Below are 12,629 nucleotides of genomic sequence, written 5' to 3'. Positions count from 1 at the left end.
ATACGGCTGTTCGGCGATTTTCCTTGGTAAATATTTCATCCACAGTGGATTGACAGAGATTCTATAATTCTGTCCCGAAGTTCGCCTCCCGAAGCGAGGCAGCTAGAATAGTGCAAGCAATTAAATTTATATTTGGGCCCGGGACGCCATAGTGGTCACACGGGGCTGGTGACTTTGCTGGACACTCTCTGCAGCGTGGCTGCGCCATCTTGGCGACAGCTGCACCGTTAGCAGTGAGACCACCTCGACGCATCGTTTAGTTCCCCTACATCCTAAGAGCTGGCTAAATATGGCAGAGTGGGCTCGCCGTGATTGCTATACAGTCCTGAGCGGTAGAGCCGCGGACGCAGGAGTAGACGGCAACGGCCGCCACAGATGGCAGGGATCTCAATTCCCACGACCGGACTCCGACCAAACCGGTAGTGCTGGCGACCACTCTTGAGGCACTCAGCACCACCTCTGATCTCGCGGAAGCCCTAATGGCCGCAATTGAGTCGTCTCCACTGCGCTCCCTCTAGCACCACCATCTTCTAGAGTTACGACGGTGGGTCGTCGTTTCGCTAGATGCCGACACTGATACGCGATAACTAAAGTCGCAGGACTCGTGTTCTCACGAGTCTGAGAACTGGAATCTTTGAAGAGAACGAGGCAGTACTGATGTGGACCGCCGCCAGCCACTATTTATCAAACAATAAATCCTTTTGTTTCCAATCACACGCTTTTTCAGACCCTCTTGTATGTATGACATGGACCAGCCTGTACTTGGAACACAAAATTGTTTATGTTAGCCATCTGGAGTGTCTTGAGCGACGAATGAGAAGGGTGCTGGTGATAGAATTAGGGTGACAAGTGGATCAAGTGTTTGGCATGGGAAGAGTGGTAGGGCTAGAGAAAACCTATGTAATTTGCAATAAATTTCAAGACATGTTTACAATATCAGCGTAGATATCGTGTTCTTGTTAATCGCTGGCACCAGTGTATTGCTTACTAGTTATCCGAAATGAAAAATGTTCTACTTCTTGAATTCTGCAGTAAATTGTAAGAAGCTCAAGTAATAGCTCTGACATAATCTACCTACGATTATTACTCTATTAAAAGACTATAACCACCCTTTTTTTGGAGTAACATGTTGTTTCTCAAATCATTCCGTCTCCCCAGATCAAGCTGGTGTTCCTCGTATGAAAATCTAGAATCTGGAAGATTGAGCTTCCACTTCGATACAATCATAGCATGAGTCAAGACAGAACCTTGGGGTAAATTTTAACTTATATGTGGTAGTACAGATTTTCTTGGTTTCAAAAGAACTGTCCCTTTTTATATGGATATACTTTTTTACAAATATACACCTACAACCTCGAGGCATTTTTTGCACTTACGTTTAGGATCTAAGTATTCATCTACCTTTCACAAAAATTGAATGAGCACTCTTATCTGGCACACAACTAACACCCACAAGTTAATCTAACTAGCCCCATACTTATGCGACCTTGTCTGGAGTTGTTGCTGTGTAGGATCGCGGTTACCCAAAGCTGACGGAAGGGGAATAGCACAGACCAAGTCTTTCATAAACCCTCATACAGGAGAAACACACCGTGATCTTGCAGGCAAATAGTGGAACGCAAGATCAGTTTGCCCCTAGCGCCCGATCCGTCACTGTGGCAGCTTATTGTTGAGGAAATCACACAGCGCCTCCACGAGATCGAGATATCTCGGAAGCCTCTTGTGCAATGCGGGATCTTTGCGCCCCTTACGGATGATCCTTGGTTGAGGCAGCTCGTAACAGGTCTCCCACAGCCGTCGAAGTGAGCGAGAGAGCTAGCTGCTGCAGGGTGAGCCCCTGCTGGCAACAACGTGGAACGTCAACTTACAACTGGTGCCGAGGTAAAGATTTAGTGACGAGGCTAGGTTAAAAGTCGCCTCAAGGATCTACCCTCATTCGCGTAGAAGATAATGTCTTATGATTTCGGATAAACCTTCTTGAAACAAAATGTTAAACGTGGTTGTGATTCAGATCTGTATAAATTTGAAGAGGTTGAAAAAAAAAACAGCCAACCAGTTGCAAACCAAAGTTTTTTTTTGCCCAGGTTTCAATATTCGTAAAAATATCTTCTTCAGAAGAAGTGGGTCCTAAAAATTTGTATTAACGGTTTCAAACTACACTCCTGGAAATTGAAATAAGAACACCGTGAATTCATTGTCCCAGGAAGGGGAAACTTTATTGACACATTCCTGGGGTCAGACACATCACATGATCACACTGACAGAACCACAGGCACATAGACACAGGCAACAGAGCATGCACAATGTCGGCACTAGTACAGTGTATATCCACCTTTCGCAGCAATGCAGGCTGCTATTCTCCCATGGAGACGATCGTAGAGATGCTGGATGTAGTCCTGTGGAACGGCTTGCCATGCCATTTCCACCTGGCGCCTCAGTTGGACCAGCGTTCGTGCTGGACGTGCAGACCGCGTGAGACGACGCTTCATCCAGTCCCAAACATGCTCAATGGGGGACAGATCCGGAGATCTTGCTGGCCAGGGTAGTTGACTTACACCTTCTAGAGCACGTTGGGTGGCACGGGATACATGCGGACGTGCATTGTCCTGTTGGAACAGCAAGTTCCGTTGCCGGTCTAGGAATGGTAGAACGATGGGTTCGATGACGGTTTGGATGTACCGTGCACTATTCAGTGTCCCCTCGACGATCAGCAGTGGTGTACGGCCAGTGTAGGAGATCGCTCCCCACACCATGATGCCGGGTGTTGGCCCTGTGTGCCTCGGTCGTATGCAGTCCTGATTGTGGCGCTCACCTGCACGGCGCCAAACACGCATACGACCATCATTGGCACCAAGGCAGAAGCGACTCTCATCGCTGAAGACGACACGTCTCCATTCGTCCCTCCATTCACGCCTGTCGCGACACCACTGGAGGCGGGCTGCACGATGTTGGGGCGTGAGCGGAAGACGGCCTAACGGTGTGCGGGACCGTAGCCCAGCTTCATGGAGACGGTTGCGAATGGTCCTCGCCGATACCCCAGGAGCAACAGTGTCCCTAATTTGCTGGGAAGTGGCGGTGCGGTCCCCTACGGCACTGCGTAGGATCCTACGGTCTTGGCGTGCATCCGTGCGTCGCTGCGGTCCGGTCCCAGGTCGACGGGCCCGTGCACCTTACGCCGACCACTGGCGACAACATCGATGTACTGTGGAGACCTCACGCCCCACGTGTTGAGCAATTCGGCGGTACGTCCACCCGGCCGCCCGCATGCCCACTATACGCCCTCGCTCAAAGTCCGTCTACTGCACATACGGTTCACGTCCACGCTGTCGCGGAATGCTACCAGTGTTAAAGACTGCGATGGAGCTCCGTATGCCACGGCAAGCTGGCTGACACTGACGGCGGCGGTGCACAAATGCTGCGCAGCTAGCGCCATTCGACGGCCAACACCGCGGTTCCTGGTGTGTCCGCTGTGCCGTGCGTGTGATCATTGCTTGTACAGCCCTCTCGCAGTGTCGGGAGCAAGTATGGTGGGTGTGACACACCGGTGTCAATGTGTTCTTTTTTCCATTTCCAGGAGTGTATTTTTACATCATCATCACCTCAGCCTTTCCCCACATCATGTGGGGTCGGCGTTGCTTTGCTGGATCCTTCTCTTCCATAAACGCCTGACCTATTTTTACGTAATACAACAAAATATTAACAATAGAAAAATTTCTGTGAGGTAAACGTACCCACTTGTTACATCATATGGCGGTAAATTACATTATCTGAAGCCATTTATCACCATGTGATATGACAACTGAGTAGGTTTACGTCACAAATATTTTTCTATTATTAATATTTTGTTATGTATGTAAAAATAGTTCGTAACCGTTTGTACACATTTTTAGAGCCCTCTCCTTCTGGAGAAAATATTTTACAAATATCGAAACCTATGTCAACTGCTAAGTAAATCTTTGGTTTCCAGCTGGTTGGCTGATATTTTTTTATGCTCTTCCTCTAGAAACGCACTGTGAAACAGTATTACTTACACACACATAGCCCGCATCTCGTGGTCGTGCGGTAGCGTTCTCGCTTCCCACGCCCGGGTTCGATTCCCGGCGGGGTCAGGGATTTTCTCTGCCTCGTGATGGCTGGGTGTTGTGTGATGTCCTTAGGTTAGTTAGGTTTAAGTAGTTCTAAGTTCTAGGGGACTGATGACCATAGCTGTTAAGTCCCATAGTGCTCAGAGCCATTTTACACACACATAAAGACATGTTGGCATTTACGGAACACGATGTATCAGTGAGTGAACAGATTGACATATTTTACAGTCTTCGGTTTTTGTTCTTTCCTCTTTGCACTCTTTTGCTCTTTCCTTCTCAACTTCGGAAAGTGAAAGATATTTTTTACAGACAGTTTCCAGTTCTTGTTCTTTTCTCTTTGTACTCTTTTGCTCTTTCCTTCTCAACTCTGGAAAGTGAAAGACTTTATTGTATTGAAATGACTGCATAGGTTTTCCCTGTGTAATTATTCTTGATACTCTCCATGGGTTTGTTGCCGGATCTTAAAATCATCATAAATGAATGTTTCGGCGGTCCACCTGTCCGCCATCTTCAGGAGAGCACGCCTGCTGCTACTACTGCTGGGTAACGCAGAAAACTGATACATAGGCACCGTACCGTACAAAGAGCTTGCCCAGCCACCACAGTTGTTGTCCCTCGATTGGGCTGGCTGAGTCACCACTGGTAGAACACTGGCGCCAACGATATATTTCCAAACACTACGGCCGACTGCAACAAAGGACCCAGGAACACTGTATTATCTCGCATTAAAATACAGGGTCCTCTGTTGCAGTCGGCCCTAGTGTTTGAAAATGTATCTTTGGCGCCAGTGCTCAGCCAGCCACATCTTGGGGGGGCAGCAACTGTGGCAAAAGACGCATGCGTCTTGAACGGTACAGGGGGCTATATAGGACGACGACTTGCAGCCCTTGCATTAGGTTTCAACAGAACTCAGCAGGAGCTTTCTCCTGTAGATGGTGGAGCCCTGAAATATAGAGTTACGTTGGTTTCAGAGTCCCGCAGCAGACTCGAGGACACTGCCGCTTTACTGTATGGTTAGCTTCCTGCTGAGCGGAGTGCTGTTGCTCTTCCTCAGGCTGTCCCTGGAGCGGGCGGAGCGGCTGCTGACGGAGGTGGAGATGGCGTCGCGACGCCTGGAGACGCTGTGCGACGCCCGGCGGGAGCGGCTCCGGGACCTGGCCAGGCTGCGCGCGCTCCAGCACGAGAGCGAGCAGGTACCGTGCCCCTCTCTCTCTGTCCACGCGCCGCGCCTGCGCAGTAGAAATGCTCACACGACAAACACGTCGCCGTAACCTCGAGTGGCATACAGCCAAGGGAGATAATATACTTTTGATTTATTTTACGTATTATGACCTACAATATCATCGTTGCTGCCGACGCCGCCACCTCATCATGAATATCTTGTTCGAAAGATGATTCAAACGGCACCGGACACCAAGAATAAATAAAAAGCAATGTGAACTCTAAGAAGATTAATCTTTACCACTTTCTCGACAGGCGTAGGACTGGTGTAACGGCAGCTACGCGGACGGCGCCTGAGTTTTATCTATGCAGTGCGTGAAACTTCTTACAAGGGAACCTCCCCATCGCACCCCCTCTCAGATTTAGTTACAAGTTGGCACAGTGGATAGGCCTTGAAAAACTGAACACAGATCAATCGAGAAAACAGGAAGAAGTCGTAAACTGAGTAGTCCATGCGCAAGATAGGCAACATCAAGGATAATGTGAGCCCGGAGCCCCGTGGTCCCGTGGTTAGCGTGAGCAGCTGAGGAACGAGAGGTCCTTGATTCAAGTCTTCCCTCGAGTGAAAAGTTTAATTTTTTATTTTCAGACAATTATTATCTATCCGTCCGTCCGTCCGATGCGAGGTAACTGCGCCGTAGTATGGGAACGCTACACCTAAACAAACATCGAAACTATTGCATTCATTTGTTGAAGTTTAAGTGACAAACTCTTATGTTTTCCTCACTTTTTTGGGAGTGATTATCACATCCACAAGAAAACCTAAATCGGGCAAGGTACAAGAATCTTTTTACCCATTCGCCAAGTGTACAAGTTAGGTTGGTCGACAACATATTCCTGTCATGTGACGCACATGCCGTCAACAGTGTCGTATAGAATATACCAGACGTGTTTTCCTGTGGAGGAATCGGTTGACCTATGACCTTGCGATCAAATGTTTTCGGTTCCCATTGGAGAGGCACGTCCTTTCGTCTACTAATCGCACGGTTTTGCGGTGCGGTCGCAAAACACAGACACTAAACTTATTACAGTGAACAGAGACGTCAATAAACGAACGGACGGATCATAACTGCGAAAATAAAGAAAGTAAACTTTTCACTCGAGGGAAGACTTGAACCAAGGACCTCTTCTTCCGCAGCTGCTCATGCTAACCACTGGACCACGGCGCTCCTAAGCCGACGCTGTCCTTGATGTTGCATATCTTTCGCATGGGCTACTCAGTTTGTATATTTTGCTTTTTTTTCATCGTTACACACAACTTCCTGTTTTTCTCGATTGATCTGTGTTCAGTTTTTCAAGGCCTATCCACTGTGCCAGCTTATAACTAAATCTGAGGGGGGGGGGGGGGGGGGTGCGATGGGGAGGTTCCCTTGTTAGCTCCCATTCAGCTTCATTCCGCCTATCGATAACAATGCAGACAACAGAAGAAAACATCTCGGCGTTGTGCTACCACGTAGCATTCGAATTCTGACCTATCTCTACTCGAACTCAGCGCCTCGTACGTTGCTGCTCCGTGTTGCGTCCGCACTGTTTCCGTCTGTCAGTACGAGAAAGAAGGGAAGAACGTCCTGGTGGTGTAAAAATTGTGATCAGCTCTCTGTATGCTTGCATGTTTCAAAGCATACGATACTCGGGCAAATCATGTGCAAGAACGGCGTATACAAATCTCTTTTGCGGAATAAAAACATGGTTCAGTAAAACTGTTTGTGTATCTGCTACTTTTCTATCTCACAATCCACCTTTTACAGCTACTTAAAGCAGGATTCAATGTTTCAAATGACACGCCACACTAATTTATTGCATTTACATAGGGTGATTCGAAAAAAGTTAAAAAACTGACAAGGCACGTCGTGCATACGACAAGGATCAGTAATCACTTAGGAACAGGGGGGCGTAAACGCCACGAGAGGGCGCTTCTGACACGTCTGCCTGGCATTGTCGGAGACTTTAATTGGGCCGTACATTCCCCCCAGGCTGAACTGATGGTCGCACGTATCTCGCATTCCTGCGATAGATTTTGTGGGACGTGCTGAATGATGTTCTCATGCCTAAACGTAGCCGCATTCGATTTCAGCAAGACGGAGCTCCAGCACATAACAGCAAACAAGTGAGGGCACACTTGGAGGCAGCCTTTCCAGGGCCCTGGAATGGTCGCGATGGGCTAGTCGAAAGGCCACCACGATCACTCCATCTGTCCCCATTCGGTTTTTTCCTGTGGGGCTATCTGAAGGGATAGTTGGATAGATCAGAAAGATACTTGAAATGCACTCCCGGCTCAGTGTAAATGTCACTGTACACGTCCGAAAATTGAAGAGGATGAATTACTTGACAGTTTCAGATCTCGTAAATTTTATGCGGGTTTCGTTTATCTATGGCAACAGTAATGTCAGCGTTGAAGATATGTTCAACATATTGTAGAAGATTGGCAGTTAATCACTGGTTTCCTCAGAACACAGCTTTGTAAGCAGCATAATTTCGCAGAAAGGCAAGCATTTGGAATGCATTTAGTGTTGCTAAGTGTGGAGGATGCTGGAATCGAGGACTGAATATTTGTGTTTCAACACAGTTGGATTATTTTTCTTTACTTGCACCACTGGATGCTACACTCCTGGAAATTGAAATAAGAACACCGTGAATTCATTGTCCCAGGAAGGGGAAACTTTATTGACACATTCCTGGGGTCAGACACATCAAATGATCACACTGACAGAACCACAGGCACATAGACACAGGCAACAGAGCATGCACAATGTCGGCACTAGTACAGTGTATATCCACCTTTCGCAGCAATGCAGGCTGCTATTCTCCCATGGAGACGATCGTAGAGATGCTGGATGTAGTCCTGTGGAACGGCTTGCCATGCCATTTCCACCTGGCGCCTCAGTTGGACCAGCGTTCGTGCTGGACGTGCAGACCGCGTGAGACGACGCTTCATCCAGTCCCAAACATGCTCAATGGGGGACAGATCCGGAGATCTTGCTGGCCAGGGTAGTTGACTTACACCTTCTAGAGCACGTTGGGTGGCACGGGATACATGCGGACGTGCATTGTCCTGCTGGAACAGCAAGTTCCGTTGCCGGTCTAGGAATGGTAGAACGATGGGTTCGATGACGGTTTGGATGTACCGTGCACTATTCAGTGTCCCCTCGACGATCAGCAGTGGTGTACGCCCCGGGTCGACGGGCACGTGCACCTTCCGCCGACCACTGGCGACAACATCGATGTACTGTGGAGACCTCACGCCCCACGTGTTGAGCAATTCGGCGGTACGTCCACCCGGCCTCCCGCATGCCCACTATACGCCCTCGCTCAAAGTCCGTCAACTGCACATACGGTTCACGTCCACTCTGTCGCGGAATGCTACCAGTGTTAAAGACTGCGATGGAGCTCCGTATGCCACGGCAAACTGGCTGACACTGACGGCGGCGGTGCACAAATGCTGCGCAGCTAACGCCATTCGACGGCCAACACCGCGGTTCCTGGTGTGTCCGCTGTGCCGTGCGTGTGATCATTGCTTGTACAGCCCTCTCGCAGTGTCCGGAGCAAGTATGGTGGGTCTGACACACCGGTGTCAATGTGTTCTTTTTTCCATTTCCAGAAGTGTATGAAATGGTCCCCAATCATTGAAACACTGAATAAAGAAACTGAGTGAATGAATTTCGGCAAATTGGATTCCTTAACGGAGACGTAGCGCCGAGAAACGCAGGAACTATTAGCCAGTTCTTACGAGGGAACCCGTAAAATAAATCACACATTATTATAGCAGTCCAACTAACTACTGACTGCTGCACTGCACTTCAAAATGACACAGATACATGACACTAATTTTCAATATTGCCATCAAATCTTTGTAAACAACGATCCGAACGTTCTACCGATCTTCCTCGACGATAGAAATCCACTCCTCGGTCGCAGAGCCATTCGATAACCGCTGCGTGAACGTCCTCGACGTTGCAGAAACTCTCACCCACCAGATGTTCCTTCTCGATTGCCTGGACGTGTCCTCAGTCGTCGGTGTCGATGGCCTTCCTTGCCGATCAGCAACACGTAAATTATAGCGGCCGTGGTCGTTTGTTGGTATCATTTCACAACCCCTGGACCCAACACTGCATTTGGTCCGTATACCGCCAGAATTTAATGCTGAATCTGTGTACAATTTAGACGTTTCGCCCGCCTAAATAGTATTGTCCCCCGAACTTCAGCTGCGGATTAGATTTCCAGTTACCGCGGCATTTCAGTCCCACACTGTGGTACATCTGTTACCGGTACCGCAGCAGGAAGAACTGCCTCTGCAGGAAACCGCCAACATTTTCTCTCTTCTGATAATGTGACACTTATAACGGACCTCGGTCTTAGGGTCATGGAACGAGGTGTTTGACTTAATGATGGAAGCTGAAGAAATGAATTAAAATTTATGTCGTGGCCGGGACTCGAATCCGGGTATTCTTGCTATAGTTAAATTTTCCCCGCGACCTTTAAGTCTCATCATTATCTATGATAAAGATGGAAGGTGAAGAAATGCATTAAAATTTTTGCCACGGCCAGGGGGGGGGGGGGGGGGGGAGACCCGGGTTCGAGTCCCGGTCGTGGCAAAAATTTTGATCGATTTCTTCACCTTCCATCATTATCGTATATAACGATGAGCCTTAAATGTCGCGAGGAAAACTTAATTATAATATGATTAACTAAATTTCTGAAGTCCCTAAGGACGTATTAGTAGCTATAAATAATTATATAACGTCGCGCGGGATTAGCCGAGCGGTCTTAGGCGCTGCAGTCATGGACTGTGCGGCTGGTCCCGGCGGAGGTTCGAGTCCTCCCTCGGGCATGGGTGTGTGTGTTTGTCCTTAGGATACTTTAGGTTAAGTAGTGTGTAAGCGTAGGGACTGATGACTATAGCAGTTAAGTCCCATAAGATCTCACACACATTTGAACATTTGAATAACATAACGTTCACAGTCTCTTTTAGTTCCATTTGGTTGCTACTGGCACGTTTTGGGTCATGCGGGACTCATCCTGGAATTTTGACTTTCTTTGCGTAGTTGTTAACACTTCTTGCACTTACATGGCCTTCTTTAAGGTGCGGCTTATTAACTTCCAAGTCCGCCCGATGGCACGTCAGCGTGACGGACTGCCGTCCTAAGAGGCCCGGGTTCGATTCCCGGCTGGGTCGGGGATTTTCTCCGCTCAGGGACTGGGTGTTGTGTTATCTTCATCATCATTTCATCCCCATCCGGTGCGCAGGTCGCCCAGTGTGGCGTCGAATGTAATAAGACCTGCGCCAAGGCGGCCGGACCTGCCCCGTAAGGGGCCTCCCGGCAGTGACGCCAAATGCACATTTCATTTCCATTAACTTCCAAGACTGAATAAATGATAGGACAAAGTATACCACACTGTGTGTATGACCCTATAAAAATTGTAGAACCCACACATCTTGGAAGAGTCAGCGGTGAACAATGTGTGTGTGTGTGTGTGTGTGTGTGTGTGTGTGTGTGTGTGTGTGTGTGTGAGAGAGAGAGAGAGAGAGAGAGAGAGAGAGAGAGAGATTGTGCGTCTGAGTTCAAATGTTTGCATTGTTTGTATACGTTTGCAATCATATAGGAATGTCGGTGTGATGTGCGGCAGGGGATGACGGTTTTCGAGTTGGGTGATGGCGGTATATGACATCTGAAGTGACTGACTTGTTCATGAACATCAAAGAAGAAAAAGACACATGTGCTTCGATTCTCTTGTCATGGTGATACCTGTGACCGGACTCATTTCTGTGGCCTATAGCGGAAGGTGGATTGTGACAAATGAAGGTATTTATCGCTAACAAGATTGTCGGGTACGTTTAACAGCCGGGGTGCGGGATGGACTGCTATTATCCGGCACACGGGCCCCCCTCCACGTTTGGTATTCTCAGCGCGGCCAGTGCGTGCCTCAGGCGCGAGAGCCCGCCGCATTGGTATGCTGGAAGCGCGGCCGGGGTCATGCTCGCTCCCCAGCGCCCGCTTGACCCGCGCTGCGGCAACTGACTGCCGCTGTTTGTACAGCGCGCGGTCCGCGCCTGCAGATACCCGTCCGCGACTTCACGCCAGCAAGTGTTCGCGTGCTCGCGCTACGTGGGAGTTAAAGCCGTCAACGGACGAGTGATCTAGTGCTGACGTGTAGCTGTACTGGTTTTGTGCTGTCATTTCCTGTTGTTTCACCGAGGGAGGTGGCGCAGTTGTGAGCACAATGGACTCGCGTTCGGGAGGACGACGGTTCGAGCCCGCGTCCGGCCATCCACATTTGAATTTTCCGTGATTTCCCTAATTCACTCCGGGCAAAAGCAGGGATGATTCCTTTGAAAGGACACGGCCAATTTCCTTCCCAATCCGAGCTTGTGCATCGTCTCTAATGACCTCGGCGTCGACGGGACGTTAAACCTAATCTTCCTTCATTGCTGCTGTCTCACGTTGAGCGGCCATTCATTGCCTCACTAGAAACACAAAATAAATTACGCAATATTTCGGTAACGTGGTACGAAATGTTCAACCAATAAGGGCCACGAACACTCTCTACGTCACAAGCAGAACTTACGAAACGCCATATTGTTGTAAGAGGTCCGAGCAGATGTAATTTCGATGTATTGCTCATGCGTTGCCTGCGATATGCAAGGTATAAGAGAATCTCTGACCAGAGAGCAGTGTTGATGCAGTAGGAACTGCGTAGCTGTAGCAGTAAGTTGTTGCGAGTCTGCGGTCTACTCTGGTCTGGTCTGGTGTATCGTGTTGGCTGGGCCGGTCGCGGTGCAGCGATGCCGGAGCCTGAGTATTAATGTATAAGGTAAAAAGCAGCCTCGCACATATGTAGTAATGTTATTTCAACTCCCAGTACCCTCGCGCATATATAGTAATGTTATTTCAACTCCCATGTAAATGTTTTAAAAATCTCGTAATAATAATCTTTCTCATAAAAAGTAACTTTTGACAACCATTTATTTCAATTTAAAGAATCGTGCTAATTTCTCCAATCCATGATCATCCTGATTATTGCAAAAGAAAAATCAGTTGTTTCGTTTCATAAATGACAAATCTATCGGCCAGCATTGCACAGGGCTGTGCCAGAAAAATTTATTGTAAGAGCAGATATATATGCGTTATCCGGCGACTTCATTGAGGTAAGAATTTTCCTTTTTTTATTCAGAATGATCTTTCAGGGCCATGACGCAGCACTGCAGGCGTCCAAAATTTACCAGGTTAAATTCACAGTCAATTATTGAAAAGTTATAAGTGAGCGACAATTTAATTGAGAGGTTAGTTACATTGTATTATGACCAGGTTACTGACTTTAAATTTT

General features: G+C 48.2%; 1 protein-coding gene across 1 annotated transcript in view; it reads left to right on the top strand.

Moving 5' to 3' along the window:
- Positions 1-12,629, top strand: part of LOC124795590 (puratrophin-1-like) — a 1,203,525-nt gene that overhangs the window by 655,174 nt on the left and 535,722 nt on the right. The window contains exon 9 of the mRNA XM_047259662.1: positions 5,140-5,278. Within this exon, the coding sequence (XP_047115618.1) occupies positions 5,140-5,278 (139 nt within the window). The remainder of the gene's footprint in view (positions 1-5,139; positions 5,279-12,629) is intronic.

The sequence above is a fragment of the Schistocerca piceifrons genome, chromosome 4 (assembly GCF_021461385.2).
Source record: "Schistocerca piceifrons isolate TAMUIC-IGC-003096 chromosome 4, iqSchPice1.1, whole genome shotgun sequence".
NCBI classification, from domain to species: Eukaryota; Metazoa; Arthropoda; class Insecta; order Orthoptera; family Acrididae; genus Schistocerca; species Schistocerca piceifrons.
Note: the sequence above shows the minus strand (reverse complement) of the source record. Positions and strands in the feature narration are given on the sequence as shown.